Source organism: Patiria miniata, unplaced genomic scaffold (assembly GCF_015706575.1).
Source record: "Patiria miniata isolate m_02_andy unplaced genomic scaffold, ASM1570657v1 HiC_scaffold_3, whole genome shotgun sequence".
NCBI classification, from domain to species: Eukaryota; Metazoa; Echinodermata; class Asteroidea; order Valvatida; family Asterinidae; genus Patiria; species Patiria miniata.
Genome location: NW_024037069.1, coordinates 36,870,669 through 36,887,506, shown reverse-complemented (window position 1 = coordinate 36,887,506; position 16,838 = coordinate 36,870,669). Strand labels below are relative to the sequence as shown.

Here is a 16,838-nt window from a genome sequence, read left to right as displayed (position 1 = left end):
TACAGGATGAAAGTACATGTATGCGCTCGCCAAAATTCATCACTGACCTGTAAAATAAGGTAACCATTAGCACAGATTTTCAGTTACAGTAAGGCTAAAAAAAGTCCCTGGTTTTTGGTATGGAGCTTGCCCCAAAAGTGGTGTGGCGATGCATTTTTTTCCCCCCAACTTTTTTTCTTCAAATGTCTGCTGATGTTCAAGATGACGCTTCGATCCCCTTAAAACTCTCAAAAATATCCTTCAGAGTGCAGCTTGAGGTAACCTCAGTAAGGCCATAAGGCTTGAGAATTCTGCACCCACTTATGATATCGACCAGACACGAACATTCTTTGGGAAATTTGGATAGTCAAGACAAAAGTCAGAGAAAACGGTAACGTCAGGCCAAACAGTGACATCGACATTGTGCATATGCTGCCAGGCTGGTCTTCAGTCTGCTCCCTTACATGCTGCGCTAATTAAACAGCGTTTACAGGTTCCAGATACACGACCATCGCTCTCTCAGTCTGGCTTCGAGAAACACAATTACAAAATTGCAACACCGTCTGCAAATGGTGCCCGACTAAATGTAGTGCAAAATATATTCGAGCCCAGAGAGGCCACATAAAGCCTATACTCGATCGTAACCCTATCTAAAAACATGTTAAAATTGTGCAGCAGCAGGATTCCAGTCAAACCAGTGAGTTTGGCATTTAAAAAAATAAAAAAATTTGCAGACACGCATGGCTACGGCGATGCACGCGCCGACCAAAAAACAGAGACTTTTTGTGTTTGGCCTTAGCACAGAATTCTCTGCTACAGTAAGCATGGATTTTTTTTCAAACAGTAAACAGAGCCTTGAAATTGGGCCAGCTTCTCACCGACCTCGCCCCATTCCGTCAGACGTCCACAATCTTGACATAGCTATTAATATGCTCGGTAAGATTCTGGAAGAATGACCGCATGCCGTGCACCAACAGGCCCGACTTGTAGGCCCCCTTCAGCATGGTCTGCAACGACCCCTGCAGGTTGATCTGACCCAGTAATGTCAGGTGCGTGACCTCTGACCCTCTAACCCTCCGACCTGGTGACATGAGGTCGTCCTCGTCATCCTCGCTGGCGCTGCTTTCCTGGTCTCCAGGGGGCGGGTTATGGGTCGGTGCCGGGTTGGTCTGCAGGCTTCGTTTCGGTTTGATGATGCAACCAGATAGGCCGACGTTGCAGGTGACTGCGTCCTGCTGGAAGGAGGATGTTTGGAGGAAGACAATCCAAATTTTGTTTTGCAAGCAGAATAAGGCCGTGTCCGAATTGCTTGGCTACGGTTAGAAATTACACACGAGTCTATAGGAAGTGGCTGCAGCCGCTACCATAGACATGTGTGTAATGTCAAGCCGTACGCCAAGTAATTTGGACACGGCTTATGCTTCCTTTTAATCAAAGGGTTAGTCTGCCACCCTGTATAGACACTTTGCACTGCAGCCATCGGAGAGGTATGTGCTTTTGCTCAGCAGGGGTACGCATGAGTGGACCTCATGTGCTTTCATTGTGAATGAATTGAAATAGTGAAAACACACCTCAAAGATGGCTGCTGAAAGCAAAGAGTCAGTTAGCTCAAGGGAAGAGCTAGTGGTAGAACTGTCAAGTTAAGCAACATTGACTGTGGTCAGTAGTTGGATGGGAAACCATTCCATGTGTTGGCTTGCCTGGGCTCCTTCAAGCCTGTGTCTTTTGGATGGGACGTAAAACTATAGGTCCTGTGCATTGTGTAATGCCCAGGACACTTATGCTGAAAGAGAAGGGACTTGCCCCGGTGTTTCGATGGAATTGTGGGGTTGCATCGTGATTGAATTGTGATTGGATTTTGAGTGACTTGAGCTTGACCTGTGATTGACTTGTGATTGACTTGTGATTTGCCTGTGCTTGACTTATGATTGACTTGATGGGCTTGTGATTGACTTGTGATTGATTTGTGATTTAATTGTGCTGGACTTGTGATTGACGTGATTGACTTGTGATTAACTTGTAATTGGCTTGTGATTGCCTTCTGATGTCCTGCCATTAAGCATACCTGTCTCTTGTGACTGTCTGGGTGGTTGACAGACATGATGAGAATCCCGCAGGATTCCCCCTGGGTCAGCTGCAGGGGTACCGCCGCCTGTAGCAGGGTGACACCACGGGGTTTGGTGTTGGGTAGGATCTTGATCTCCTTGTAGCAATCCATGACTGAACCCCTCGGGGGGCTGGTGAACTCATCCAAGATGTCCTCCATGCCTCTGAACGGGAAATCCAGCTGCCGAAAGGTGGATGTTTTTGAGTAGGGTGGAAAAAAAGCAATTGGTCTTTTAGTTAAAATTTGTTGGCTGACACATTTACGACTAAATATTTCAAGACATTGATGCAGAAAGATTTCAGAACTATTATATTTAATAAATATATTTGTAATACTTATTTGCTAGTAACCAGTTTAGAGTTTTGTATTCAAATATGCTGTTTTTCTTGTCTGGTTCCCTGACCCTGCTTCAAATGAAATGGAGCCATTTATAGACGTCTGGGAATTGTGAGATCAGCAAACCAGACTAGCTGGCTTGCACCCGTTTAAGTTTGTGTAACCAACTTGAAACAAACTGCTGACCAACTTATTTTGATAAAATGGGGCAGTATTTGAAAACAGAAGTGTTTTTTTTTTTCAAAACGATGGTTGGCCAACCATCGTTGGAAATAGATACAAATTTCATTTTTTTTTTGAAAATGACAGCAAACCAGGTGCCATGATTTCACAGGATGCTTGAGACTATATTATTTACTAACAGTCAAGTAAAGCATTTAAAATTTGTTATTTGATGCTTGCAAATGTGGCATATCACCTTTTACAATATATCAGTGTCTTGACACACATGATTAAACCTACCTTTCCACCGGGTTGTATAGCTGTTTGAAGGAAGCTGTAGACATGCTTGGATCTTGCATTAATCAAACCCTCGACCTGAAACAAAACAATAGATTCGCTGATTAATTATGCAAGACAACCGCCTCTAAATCTCTAGATTCTGACCTTCGGCAAGCCATATCATCTCTGATGGGTGGGTACCAGCATTAGCTGGGCCGGGGAGTAACCTGTGATGGACTAGCTTCCCATCCAGGGGGAATAGAATATTCTCAATCATTTAATGCCAAGGAAACCGGAGATAAACGCCAGCCTGATGGGCAATGTTGGCTTGGGACAGACTTAATTTTTACTCGCTTACCTTGATCACTGCAAGGGGCAGATCACTGAAGCTCATTCTACTGACAGTCACCCCATCTTTGGTGTCTGCTTTCTTCCAGTTCTTGCCGATTGCCAAAGCCAGCAAGTTGGCCCATTGCTATTAATTAGATCAAAATAGATACATTTTAAAAAGGCACATACAATGTAATTTTTAATGCAATCATTGGAAACGCATCTTTGTGTCCCATTTAACCTAATTTTCAATTTTCGTTTTGCATTTTCAAGGTTTTTTGTGCCTTTTTGTTTTTTATGCTAATGCAAATGTCCATATCCATGAGCAAAAGTGTGAGTCATTTCAGGCAGAAACCTCAATGTTTACAGCTATTTCAGCACCAAGAGTTGCCAGAATTTTGGATATTGTGCTGTCGTAAATGTTCTTTTCTTTGGTGATTTGTTGTGTCAGTACATGGCAGTAAGCCCACCAGCAAACCTTTCTCATAAATGTGTTCAATGAGCAAATTTTTTGGTTCACAATTTGAACAGAAAACTGAACAGCGTCTTCCCGAAATGACATCACAGCAACAGCACCCTCAGTTGTCCAGAAAAGCATGGGAAATTTAAATCTTTAAAGAAGTCCATTTTTCAAGAAAATTAACCAAAAAACAGGATGCAAATAGTTTTTCTACATTTAAGAGTAGTAGAAAGTTGTACAAAATGTGTTCCTCAGAAAATTCATCTCATGGATCCTTGAACAAATTCATGATCAAGGGCGAGACTGACTGCTATTAAAGGAACACAGGATCATGTGGTCTCTGTGCATTGTTTTCATTTGCAACAAAATTGCTCAAAATCTTAAGTAAGGTGTTCAACAACTAACCTGTTAAATTCTGAGCCAGTGGCTAGTATACATTTAAACATTTAAACAGAGAGAATACATGCAAATATGTTTGGATCTTGTAACTGGATTTTGAGGTGACTTGGCCAACCACAACTGTTACTAATGTCCGACATACGAATACAACAGTCCGACATGCGTGTGACACATTCAGCTGTTGTCTGATATTGAAGAGGCCCAAGAGTGGTTGTCCAATGGGCGGGGCTTAATGAATCGGCCTATTGATAGGTGCATTACAATCAATGCATCTCCCCCCCCCCTCTAAGACACTATGCCCCTACCCTCACACTTACTTGCTTTCTCCAGTCTGCACTCAAGTACATATCTCGTCTGGCTTCGTTCTCCTTGGCTATTAGGGAATTCTTACTCTCCCGGTCTTTCCTTTTCTGAAGAGAAACAGATCATTGAACCTTTACATATACATGTACTTTTTTCCCAAATAAACCACAGAGAATCTCCCAGATTTGCAGCATCGCTAATATCGGTAGCGTTGTGACATTGGCGTGATCCCTGGCTACAGCACATACGCATTTATGGCTTCTGACTAACGCCTCTTGAACAAAGACAATGACAAAATGGGGAGCTGTCAGGTTGCGCCAACATAGGGCTGGATAGCTCAGTAGATCACAAACCCTACTTAAGTCAATTTCTTTTGTTCCCACTGGGAGAAACATTCGGATGCATTGCCGATTATAAACATTCAGAAAATTCTGTATACATTCTGAAAAAAAATTTGTTGTAAGTACATCACATTATCCCAGTTCGCGCACATGGTGTTTCCCGTCCACGGGACTCTCAAAAGTGCCCTCTCTTGTGTGTGCACGGAGCCCATTAGGAGCCATTACTCAGAGGGTACATGTACCATGTTCATGTGAAGGTCGTACACACGCTAAAAGCTGCTGCAATCATTTCCATTGAACCCTTGTGGTCGTCAACATGGATGCACCTAAATTTTACAAGACTGTACCTTGGCTTTAAAGGAGGCCGTCTGCTTGCGAAGCAAAGCTTTCTTGGCTGTAGTGCCCTCTATGGCAGCATCCAGGACCTCCATCCATTCATGCTTGTCATCTTCTGTTTCTGAATGGAAAAAAAAAACTGACCTTGCAAATTGACTGAAACTCACATTTGATATGCAAACTATGGGAATGACTTTAAGGGCCCAATCATATCCACTCTCAATCGGAACTGAGCAAAACGGGGGAAATTTGTGACCAACTCTAAGTGGAATTTGACAAGGACTGAACAATTCTCAAATGCAAGTCAACCTGGGTGGGAGGCGAACCTGGTTCACTGAGGCAAAAGGTGAAAATAATTCCAACTGCACCAATCTGTAGACCTCTTGAACACAGCTCACTGAGAACAGGTTTATTGTTTGTATTCTATAACACTGAAAGTACGCTAGCTGCAAATTCAAGATGGCAGCCGCCACGTTAAAATGCCAAATGAATAGGAGGGAAAACTATTCACCTTATGAAAAGAATTAAAATCCCGGAACACCTATAAAAATAAATGGCAAAGACAATCCCATTCTATTTTACTTTATTTTACAAATCACTTCAATTCTATGCACAAAATATTTATGTAGGTTGCGGTAAGTCGGCCATATTTTGTTCTTGACAATCTTCATCTACTCCCCAACAAGTGGGGGAGTGAAGATCCTGTTCGCAAACAACATACACCTGTTGATTCTCATTATTTGAAACCCAGTCCTCGTGTTCAATCAACACAAGAACGGAGTTTCAAATACGTCCAGAGTGTCTACTAATGTGTATCACAAAGGAGCAAAGACGGGTCTTCAGTTACGGCACATAACAGTTACGTAAAGGTTTCCAGAAATCGCTGGTTTTGTTCAAGAAGGGAAAACATTATAGTGACAAGCAGTCTTACCACAGCAGATGTAGTAGGTCCTTGTTGTACCGTCTTCCGCAAAGGGTCCCACTTCAAAACAATTCCGTCTCTCCTTCTCTATGCCTTCTGGTTCCCTTGTCACATCTGATCAAAATGTTTACCATGAAAAACAGTTTTTATTCATGTAGTCATTTATCGGAAACTACCTTCGACAATGGGAGTAACTCTCGAAGCAAAATGACGGTGTTTATACTTATGCAGATGCTATGAACATGTATTCCGAGTTTCTGTTTACAAAATGCTTATACTAAGAATCAGAACAAATGTCGGAAATTACTGTTTGAGAATAAACATTTGAAATTCACGTATTAATGCACATGCATTTGGAAATTTCAAGTTCGACAACAGTTGTCAATGTTTAGACGTTTCATCTCAAAGAAAGAAATTTCAGACATTTTGAGGTTCACAATTTTACAAGGAAGCGTATAAGAATTTAGAAGGCTTAGCTTGATGTGTATCACATGTGTCAATTCTAAGACTTCTCTGCTAACAGAAATCGCGTTCCCTGAGCTCTTCGATAAATTCACCTTTTTTTCTTTTAATAAATTTTCAACTTGTATACATGTATGTAAACTTCACAACTCTGGCATAAGGTTCACATGACTGGAAAATCTCCACTCACACTTATTGCTGAGTTGTATCTCTCCCTTAGGAACTCTTGCACCTCTTTTCCTTGAAAGGCAAATCAAGAAAAATTGTCAAAGATGAAAGATTTGAACAAAAAGGCATGGTCATCCGCATGAAAAGTCACAAAAAGAATGTGTTGAACAGAAATAAAAGTACCAGAACTGGTACCTGATTGAAAAAACCCCAAAAAACCCAAAATTTGAATCTCAGAAGTGGCTGTTCAGATTGTTCATACAGGTCTGCACGATAACGCTACCACATCTGTGCATCAAAACAGCAAAACACAATTGTGTACATTGAGCTTTATAGCTTTATGGTGTAAACTGCAACTGACCTGAGCGTCATAAATGTGAAATATGTTTGTTTTCCCATGTTGCCTGGTTTTCATATTGAAAATTCCCGACAAATGACATTCCAAACCTGTCTTTTTCATTGTCTGAGAAGTTACTAAGTAATTTGTGAAGTTGGTTATGGTACCGGATCCCATAATCTGGGACCGGTTCCTGACATCAACGGTCTGGTAGTCGAGGACCCGGTTCCGATGCACAGCCCTAATGTAAAGTTTCTTTAAAAATTGTACACTGTCATAATACAAAATTTGCTTTGATTGTACTTACTCATAGTAATACAGAGTAACCGTCTTGTCTCGTTGAATTAGAACAAACCATCGTTTCTGCCAGTTATATTTCCCCAAGAGTCCCCTATTGCCACTTTTTTTGATGCATTGTCCCTCTTTTAGGACCACATCGCTACCGTCTGTGTAGAAAAATGGGAACAAATCCCTAAATACTATTAAACCAAAAGGATTTGTCCACTGTGAATAGGCCCAATTTATAATTTGCCAACTGCAGTAAATAAAGAAAAATTAAAAAGTTGGAGAATTCAAAGAATCACTTGACTGTTTTATTGAATAGAGATATCAGAAGGGGGAATGCTAGTCCGAGTATCACAACGGAGCCCTCTCCATAACCAACGTCTGATATATGTGAGCAATGCAAATTTTAAGCGACCCCGTGATCCAGCCAATCAGAGTGGAGTTTAGAAACTGTGACGTCATTCCGATCAGAAATGTGGACTAAACTGTTGATTGGTCAGTTTGGCTGCAATTATTTTTTGTAATGCAACAACTGGTTACCGTAACCCAATAAAAGGCACCCGCTGAATGGTCAGAATCTCGAGGTTGTGGTTTTGCATAATTAATAGCCGAATCAGCTCGCATATTCCATAGACTAGGGGAATGCAGGATCCTAGCAAGAAATTTGACAGTGAGGCAGCTTATGTTTAAGACCGCTTGGAGTCAGGGTGCTGATAGTTACCGGAGCCGAAATATCAGCACCCAAACTCCAAGCGGTCTTAAACAGAGTGATTAAAACCTCCAAAGCACACATTTATTCCCTTAAAAAAAAAAATCAAATTTTTTTTAATTTACCTGTTGTTTGCGACATAGCTCGTGAGTCCACTTTATACCGACCAAATTTTCATCGTCTTGAAAATATCAAATTAAAACTCCTCCTGACAGGCATCTGCAGAAAGGAATTGTGAAGAATAATGCAAAAATTGAAAGGCGGGGGGATATTTTGCAGTGACTGGCAATATACACTGTATCATTCAATTCTGGTCAACATGGCACGCATGCGGGCACACTTCAGAACGATACTGAATGACAGGTAACAGCCACCGATGCACATTTGTAAAGTTGACGCATGCGCAGCGGAAACCACGAGTACATGTATCATGACCCATATACGACTTCAAGCAGATTACAGGAATATGGACGCATCATGTTTTCATTCTGCATGAAGGTTGTCCGACTTTTGCCTGAAATACAGGATAACTAGGTCCCTCTAATGATGATGAAGCTGCTTGAATATATCAAGCGCAGCTTGAATATATCTGCATGTCTAGACATATCAGACGTTATAAAGAAAAGTTGGCTCCATGGATAACGGATGATACTCAGACTAAGCTGCACGGTCAGCCGTTTATGCCATAACTGCCGTGTGAAACCTCGTGCTGCACCCATGAGAAATGCAGCGGCGACGATAAATTTTTGCCGGCGGCAATCCATATCAACAGAGGGCGCTGTACTCTTTAAGATAGGGCTGAATTATAATAAGATGTATTAAATTCCCACCAAAAGTTGTGTAGCACGTTTGGTGTAGTGGCTAAGCAAAGGCTTTAATGAGCGGGATGACTCGGGTTCGATCCCAATCCCCGCCACATTTTAAACGTTTTTTTTCCCATCCCCACATAAATAAGAATATTCTTCTTTTATTATTTTAACATGTCTCAAACATTTTACATTTTCTTTTTTGGATTTGTGGCTTTGGAGGATTTTTTTTAAAGGGAAATAAAGTCCGAAATTATAAAATGGTCTGAATCCCATCTTGTGAATACGAGATTACAACGATAATATTGGCATGGAGCCAGACTAAAATTTGTCACTGGAAAATGTTTTTAAGTACAAAAAACAGTAACTGCGCATGTTCAGTGCATATCCGGCAAACTAACGTTTACTAAAGGTTTGCCGTCTCCGTCAAAATATCCACTGCCTTTATAAATTCGTACGTACGATTTATTAATTCGTACATCGTACGTATGATTTAGTAATTCGTACGTACGGTTTAGTAATTCGTACATACGAATTAGTAATTCGTACTCCTAGAACTATGAGGCTCCACGTAGTAGCTCCACTATGTGGAGCCTCATACTAGTTCTAGTAGGAGTAAGTAATTCGTACTCCTAGGAGTAAGTAATTCGTACGTATGGTTTATTCCTTCGTACGGTTTAATAAAAACGAGTAGGCCGAGCAGTAGGATGTCAGACAAGTCGACCGTTGAGACAACTCGACTCGGGACAAGTCGACCGTTGAGACAACTCGACCGTTGAGACAACTCGACCGTTGAGACAACTCGACTCGGGACAATTTGACCGTTGAGACAGCTCGACTTAATGGAAATGTATACACGTGGAGCGGAAAAAGTTGCAAAAATCTGTAGCAGGACCGGTCCCGGGCGCGGCGCGGGCATACTCGATGCACAGAGGGCGATCCCATCCGGTGGCCGTCGCGTTGGGCCGGCGCGCCCTGCCCGCGAGGACCGGGCCCGACCCGGCACGCGGGCATGCATGTCAACCGGCGCGGCAAGTGGGCGCACAGGCCCGGCAAAAACAATCACGCTGCGCTATATCGGCTCTGTTATATGCAACAAAAACACCTCATGTGTCATCACTCCCAAACGGCGATCAGCCGCCGTCAAAAATCCCCGGTACTATCCCCGAAACTAGGCCCAAAAACATGCGAGGCGACTTGTCTCAACGGTCGACTTGTCTTTCCATTTATCGCACATACGGTCGAGTTGTCTCAACGGTCGAGTTGTCCCGAGTCGAGTTGTCTCAACGGTCGACTTGTCTGACCCCCGAGCAGTAGCCCCTGAGGTTCAGCGCAGCATACCGACGGCCACACTAGTGGGGCTAGCCGAGCAGTAACTTGGACCAAACTTATCGCCTTTTTAACATTCGGACATAGCCTACTCAGCCCATAGGCGGGGGGCCTACGACACATCATACCAACCTCATGATGGATGATCAATGGATCAATGTACTACGATTTATCTCGAAATTAGTCACTGTTTTGCACTTGCAGTATTAAAGTTCGTAGTCGTACTGGTGCCACGCATTTCCTGGTTTCATGCCAAACTAGCGGGTAATGAATATGCATATCATGACGTCATCACAGCCATATACGTACGGATGTCGGACACTTCGCCCCATTTCCACGTCGCCCCATGTCACTTCGCCCCTAACCACTTCGCCCCATCCCCACTTCGCCCCATCCCCACTTCGCCCCATTCCCACTTCGCCCCATTCCCACTTTGCCCCATCCCCACTTCGCCCCAGCCGTTACATGTAAAAAGTAAAAAAAATCTCATATATTTTATTGGCTGAAAAACAATTCCAACAGATACACTAATTGCTAACCAACGGAAAGAATTAGCCCACCAAATGAACAAGGCAAATTATGTAGGACACCAATGTACATGAGGACACCAAAAAAGCAAAATAGTACCCCACCTTGTCTGTACTACAATCCAAGCTTGAGGAAGAACCCCCCCCCCCCCAAAAAAAAAGCCGCGTGGCCGCGTCAATTCCGGAACTTTGTGGTCTGACCAGAGACCGAATATTTTTTTTTTTGGCCTAAAAGACCCGGCTATACCAACCCGTCTCCCACTTATCTGAGAACGACAATGCCTTTGACATCCTAATTTCACTCTTGGAGGAACCAATCTACATGGGGCGAAGTGGGGATGGGGCGAAGTGGGGATGGGGCGAAGTGGGGATGGGGCGAAGTGGGGATGGGGGCGAAGCGGGGATGGGGCGATGTGGGGATGGGGCGAAGCGGGGATGGGGCGATGTGGGGATGGGGCGAAGTGACATGGGGCGACGTGGAAATGGGGCGAAGCGTCCGCCCATACGTACGTGTCGTCACACTCGCGCGAAAATATGGCGGCCGAAGGTGACGCCAAAAACGGTGCTTCTTCGTTATGGACGAGCAAGTGGACACCCATTCCCCAATCAGAAGATGGAAGTGGAGCATCAGACCCCGAATTGTGTGGATGGGTGTCCACGGTAGAACAAGCCTGGTCAGTAAAAGAATCGTTTGAGATTGCCAAGTCGCTCAAATTTAACGCGGACAAAAGTCAGAAATACACCGCCGGTGCTTCGCACGATCCAGACGCGCATACAGGTAGGCCTCGCAGTCGCAGCCTCAGATTCAGAAGGCTTCTCTCCGTCCGTCAGCCTTCTGAGAGCCGCCTTCTGAGTACTTCTAAAACGGAGAAAAGCCTTCTAATTTTAGAAGTATCTTCTGAGGGAGTCAGCACTCTATGGCTTTTAGAAATGCCCTTTGATAAACGAAATACCTGTGTCTGAAATTCCACTTTTTGAAACACAAGTCCACCCAAAAAGTTGACCATGTTGATCAATACTAATCTTAAATATTTCGAAGTGGCTATCGTTACGGCAGTCGTTGTTTAGCGCCCTCTACGATACTTTTTGATACGCACGCAGGTATATAATAATTTGCTTCCACATATTGAAGCGAACAGTGCGACAGCTCAGTCGATTAGAGGGTACGATTTTGCACCGCGAAGTTGCGGGGTCGAATCTCAATTTTGCACTCGAATTTTTTTCCTTTTCTAACCTGAGGCTTTGGAGGATTTTTTTTAAAAGGGAAATAAAGTCTGAATTTCATAATGTTCAAAATCACTTTTTTCCTTCTAATTTTATATTTTCTTGTCATGTTTTTATAAAAGTTGCAGTCTACCGTAACGATAGAAAATGGGAAATGCGTTACGGCTGCCGTAACAATAGCCACTGCGTAAAAATTTTCCCATGATTGACATTTGGATCATGGGATAAGATTTCCATAATTATATGAAGTTCACTAATTTTCCTCTGTATTGACTAACTAGCCCCCAGACAGCAATTTCATGTCATCAAAGTCAATATGAACAGTGAGAAAGTACAAGCAAATTCTTAGAAAACACTTAAAATTTTCAGTCTACTCTCATATAGTCATAGGGTTTGTACACGGAGTGTTGAGTGAACTTCGTATATGGAAATCTTTCCATTAATTTGTGTTTACGTACGTTGAGCGTGCGCTGATCTTGGCATGACCTCAGCAGGTCAACTCTACATTCGGCTCGACCATTTGGGATGGAGGGGAGATTATTCTTTGCATCGCGAAACGGTACATCATGATGCGCGGGCGGCGTCCAGGGATGGGCCAATCACGAGGCCATAAATGCCGAGGTCTCTCCATGTCCGGATGGTAAGTGCGATTCCACATTATCTGCAGTGTTTAACACATCATGCACGTGGCCTCGTGATTGGCCTGTCTGACATCGCCCGCGCATCATGACGTACTGTTTCGCGATGCAAAGCATACAATCTCCCCTCCATCCCAAATGGTCGAGCTGAACGTAGAGTTGACCTGCTGAGGTCAAGCGAAGATCAGCGCACGCACAACGTCATGAACGTATGACATTGATAAATGACATTTTGAACTCCAGCAGTCATTGGCAGTCATTCTTCAATCCTAACATGTCTAATTTAGAAAAATTCTGCCAATACTTCAGGACAAAAAATGCAATTTTCTCAGCCGCCTCTGGTGAACTTGAAAACAGCCGGTGTTTCGAGTCACACCATTTTGTAGTTTAGCAACTTGACCCAGGGACTGCTAATTAGTATTCATCATCGGTCACGGAACCAGACTATATTCCCCAATTATTTTGTCGTGTTCGTGTCTGCTGTCGCGCGTCTTCCTCTCCGTGTTGATGTTGCCATGTTTTGTCTCCCCAAGTCCTTCAACACCGGATCCGATTTGCGGATGTCAAGGAGCACGTCGTCCCGAATGATGGTGTGCCGTTCATCACTGCCTCTCGCAGTCAGATGACTTGTATGTTTGGGAGGGACAAACATGCAAAAAGAAGAAAGAGGGCTCAAGAAGAACGAGAGAAGTGCTTAAAAAAAAAGGTAGGATTCCGAAACTGACATTGATGCAATTTTTTTCTTTCTTTTCGGTTTTTGTTCATTTCCTAACTACATTAGGAATATAGAGGCAGCTAATGGCACAGCATCTCTCAAAGTACCAATAAGCAGTGTAAGCATTCATTGGTACTGTGTCAGAATTAGTATGGGCCCACAATCGGCACATGAAAACAGCAATTTTGAAAAATGCACAGACGGAATGCTGCGTGCACATACATGCACAGGATAAACCGTGCGCAGTCTGGAGGCTGACACTTGAACAATTGATGAACTCCAGTGCAGTATGTGTAGACAGTTGGTAAGGTTTTGCTTCGCATTGCTTGTATAAGGCATAATGTACATATGTGGTGCCTAAGATTTCACAGATTTACGAGTTAATGCTACCTTCATTTGAGGAATTAAATAATCCATTTTCAAGCTTTTTGTTGTATTTTTGGTTCCCTTGCTGACAGGAAGATCACCCCTTTAAGAGGCACTGCAGAAAACTGCAAGCCTCAAGGAAAAGGGGCTGCCCAGCTGCCATTATTGTGAAGGAGGTGTTTCGATTTGTTGACTACAAGGTAAAGTTGAAAACAAAAAAATGCTGCTTACATGGACTTGCTGGCAGAAAAGAAATGTAGGATGGGTCTTGAATGACCAAGCTTCCAATTGTGCATTTCTCGACATTTGTACATGTTCACTTTAGCAGTACATGCAAAAAGATCTATTGGTATTTCACAAGAGGAACTTGTGCATTGGGTGATGGGTCTACATTTTGAAGGTTAAAATACGCTAAGTACACTACTTGTATAGTGTGTACAATGTTCAAGGTACATGTATATAATGTTAACGTGTACGTAACGGCTATGTGTACTGGAATGTTCTGCGTGACCACTAAATACAATTGTTGCAAAAGGCTACACGCCAACCAACAGGTATACCTTTTGTCGAGCTGTCTTTTAGAAGCATCCACAATAATATACTACAGAACTGCTTTGATCTAGTCCTCTCATAATGCAGGTGCCACAGAATAAAGTGGTTATGAGGCCTACTGTATGCCACAGGTTTTGTATTCAGTGCCAGGGTCATGAGGCGAGGGTCATGATGAGGCATTCTATGAAGTTTAGATCAATACAAAGGAAATATATAAGTTAAATGATTTATTCAAATACTTTCATTTTACATTTATTAAGGTCGAGGCTGGCTGCACTACATGGCAAGAACGTAAAATAAGCAAGGCCATCCGCACTCGTCTGGAGAGTGGGGTGTTACCCAAGTGGGAACAGAGGGTCTACATACGCCTCCCATGCGATGCGGACCACAAAGAAAGTCACAGCATAGGACAGGTATATATATGCAATAGCTGGGTGAAAAAGCAGTCTATTTTCATTGAAAAAGAAGGGAAATGTTAATTATTTTGCATTTCTGGCAGTTAAAGAGAGACATTTGTGTAGAGTACGGTAATTACATGGTTCTAGCTGTTAAATGTGATGATCATCGGTAAGTGGGACGACACTAGAGGGTGGTGGCCCGACAGTAGAAAGAGGACTTGTTAAATGTGATGATCATCGGTAAGTGGGGCGACACTAGAGGGTGGTGGTGCGACAGTAGATAGAGGAATCCACTAAACGCGAATACATACATTAAGTGGGGCGACAGTACATGTACATGTACAGTTTAATTTTATTTCTTTTGGGGGGAGGATGGTCTCACACCGTCCCAACACCCCTATTCGGTTTCCCGAGTCTTTGACGCTCACTGTTGGTCCGGGCTCCCCCACAGATGATGTTGGATTGAGTTGGTGACATAATTATGCAATGACTCTCAACCTGCTCATAATGTTTTAGGTCGGTATTTTTGAGCCTCAATTTAACTATTTTTCAACCTTCCTTTTTCCTTGTTCTCACTTTTGTGTTTACATTCATCAGCATGGTCATGGACTGTCATGTGCTGATGCACTTCGGAGAAGAGCTGTGTCGGAGGATACCATCGGTAAACTGAAAGACCTGTTTGAGAGTGGACATTCTCCATCATCAGCTTTGGATGCTCTGAAGTGCGATCTTCGAGAGCAGCATGGCGAACAATATGTTTATGCCGCGGACCGCTCTGTGTGTCCCGATCTTCAGTTCTGTTACAGGTAGGTACTCCAGGCTGTTAGTGATACTACAGGGTGAGTAAAAAACAAATGAAACCCAAATGTCGGGACTATTGTTTCAGTGAAGTTCTGCATGTAGCACTTTTAAAATCACGGATATGAAAGCCCAATTCATAAGCTTTCTTTTAGTACAAGAATCATTCAAATCGCTCATGTACTTTTAAAGTTACGGAATTTTAAATACATCTACCGCTTTAAAGTTCTGTCCACGGATCACCAAAAAAAAGTGTGTGTTCTTTCAGCAAAACGAAAACAATTCATACACACATCCTATAGTGATTTGTTTTCAGTTTGCTGAAAGAACACTTACCTTCTTGTGATCTGTGGACAGAACTTTAAAACGGTGGTTGTGTTTAAAATTCCGTAACTTGAAAAGTAAATGAGAGATTTGAATAATTCTTGTACTAAAAGAGAGCTTATGAATTGGGCTTTCATATCCTATATTTTGAAAATGAAAAGAAACACGAAAAGAAGCCAGCAATGATACTCAGATGCTCCAGTGTTTGTGGATTCAGATTTGAAAGATTTATGTTTTTCTATCGGTATTTTCTGTACTTGTATTTCAACTTCAACTAACCTCTTTTTTAAACCATTTTTGTTTTTGATTACCAGATTGTACCACAAGATGTTCAAAAAGGTTTATGGGGAAGTGTCCAGAGAAGAGACCGTTTTTGACCTTGAGAAGGAATTCCAAAATGGTGGGCAAAGTAGCAGGCCAACTCAAGACCAAGATGTCCAAGAGCAGCTGCAGAACATGTTTGACACCTTAAGTAGGAAGCTGGAGGATGATCCTGAGGTATTCAGACTCCCATTGCAGAGCTTTGTGTCAAAGTTTGAGACGATTGCCACAGATAGCGCACTTGCCTCTGCTTTGAGCTCATTTGCTAAGCATAGTACTCCTGCTGCAAGACAAAAGATCAGGACAAAGAAATGCCTTCAAACATCGACAGAAATCGGGTTGCAGCCACCAACCGCTGTCACGAAACGGAAGACTCCACCGGGAGGTCGCCGAGCTTTGATCACAGGTCAGCCTCCAAAAACTGCCAGGGAGACGGAGCATGGTGTATGCTAAAGCAAAGATCTAATGTAAATATGATGAAGAGAGGAGCCCTCTCAAAACTAAAAGCTTGTGCCCCTCACTCCATGTCAAAATGTGTAACGATGTGCATCGTTGGGTCGTACACATTCAACAAAGTTACAAGCTTTATCAAATCATTTGAAAAATCAGTATTCAGGGTGAGTAAAAAAAACAAAACCCAATGTCGGGACTGTTGTTTTAGTGAAGTTTAGTGTAGCACTTTCAAAATCTAGGATATGTGAGCCGAATTCATAAGCTTTCTTTTAGTACAAGAATCATTCAAATCACTCATGTACTTTTCAAGTTAAGAATTTTTTTAAGCACAACCACCGTTTCAAACTTCTGTCCGCGGATTACAAGAAAGGTGTGCGTTCTTTCAGCAAAATAAAAACAATTCACACACATCCTTATGTGGCTCACCATGTTCATGTACTTACATGTTGAAAGGTAAATAATTTTTTTTGGG

At 42.7% G+C, this 16,838-nt stretch overlaps 2 protein-coding genes across 4 annotated transcripts; one reads left to right on the top strand and one right to left on the bottom strand.

The window, feature by feature from the left end:
- Positions 1 to 698: 698 nt before the first annotated feature.
- On the bottom strand, positions 699 to 10,292 carry LOC119737636. 3 transcript variants are annotated; one of them, XM_038212104.1, is made up of 11 exons: positions 10,183 to 10,292; positions 8,041 to 8,134; positions 7,229 to 7,367; positions 6,607 to 6,656; positions 5,964 to 6,068; positions 5,044 to 5,153; positions 4,370 to 4,462; positions 3,222 to 3,338; positions 2,885 to 2,959; positions 2,045 to 2,266; positions 699 to 1,214 (listed from the first exon to the last, which is right to left on the bottom strand). In XM_038212104.1, the coding sequence occupies exons 2-11, from the start codon at positions 8,054 to 8,056 to the stop codon at positions 876 to 878; spliced, it is 1,266 nt and encodes a 421-aa protein (XP_038068032.1). In that variant the 5' UTR covers positions 8,057 to 8,134; positions 10,183 to 10,292; the 3' UTR covers positions 699 to 875. The 3 variants fall into 3 exon arrangements, with proteins under 3 accessions (XP_038068032.1, XP_038068034.1, XP_038068033.1); XM_038212106.1 differs by having other exon boundaries at positions 699 to 1,211; XM_038212105.1 differs by lacking the exon at positions 10,183 to 10,292 and having other exon boundaries at positions 8,041 to 8,211.
- A 794-nt stretch (positions 10,293 to 11,086) lies between these two features.
- LOC119737634 lies at positions 11,087 to 16,512 on the top strand. The gene is made up of 6 exons (XM_038212103.1): positions 11,087 to 11,355; positions 12,973 to 13,145; positions 13,613 to 13,720; positions 14,333 to 14,485; positions 15,068 to 15,276; positions 15,907 to 16,512. The coding sequence occupies exons 1-6, from the start codon at positions 11,112 to 11,114 to the stop codon at positions 16,364 to 16,366; spliced, it is 1,347 nt and encodes a 448-aa protein (XP_038068031.1). The 5' UTR covers positions 11,087 to 11,111; the 3' UTR covers positions 16,367 to 16,512.
- The last annotated feature ends 326 nt before the right edge of the window (positions 16,513 to 16,838 follow it).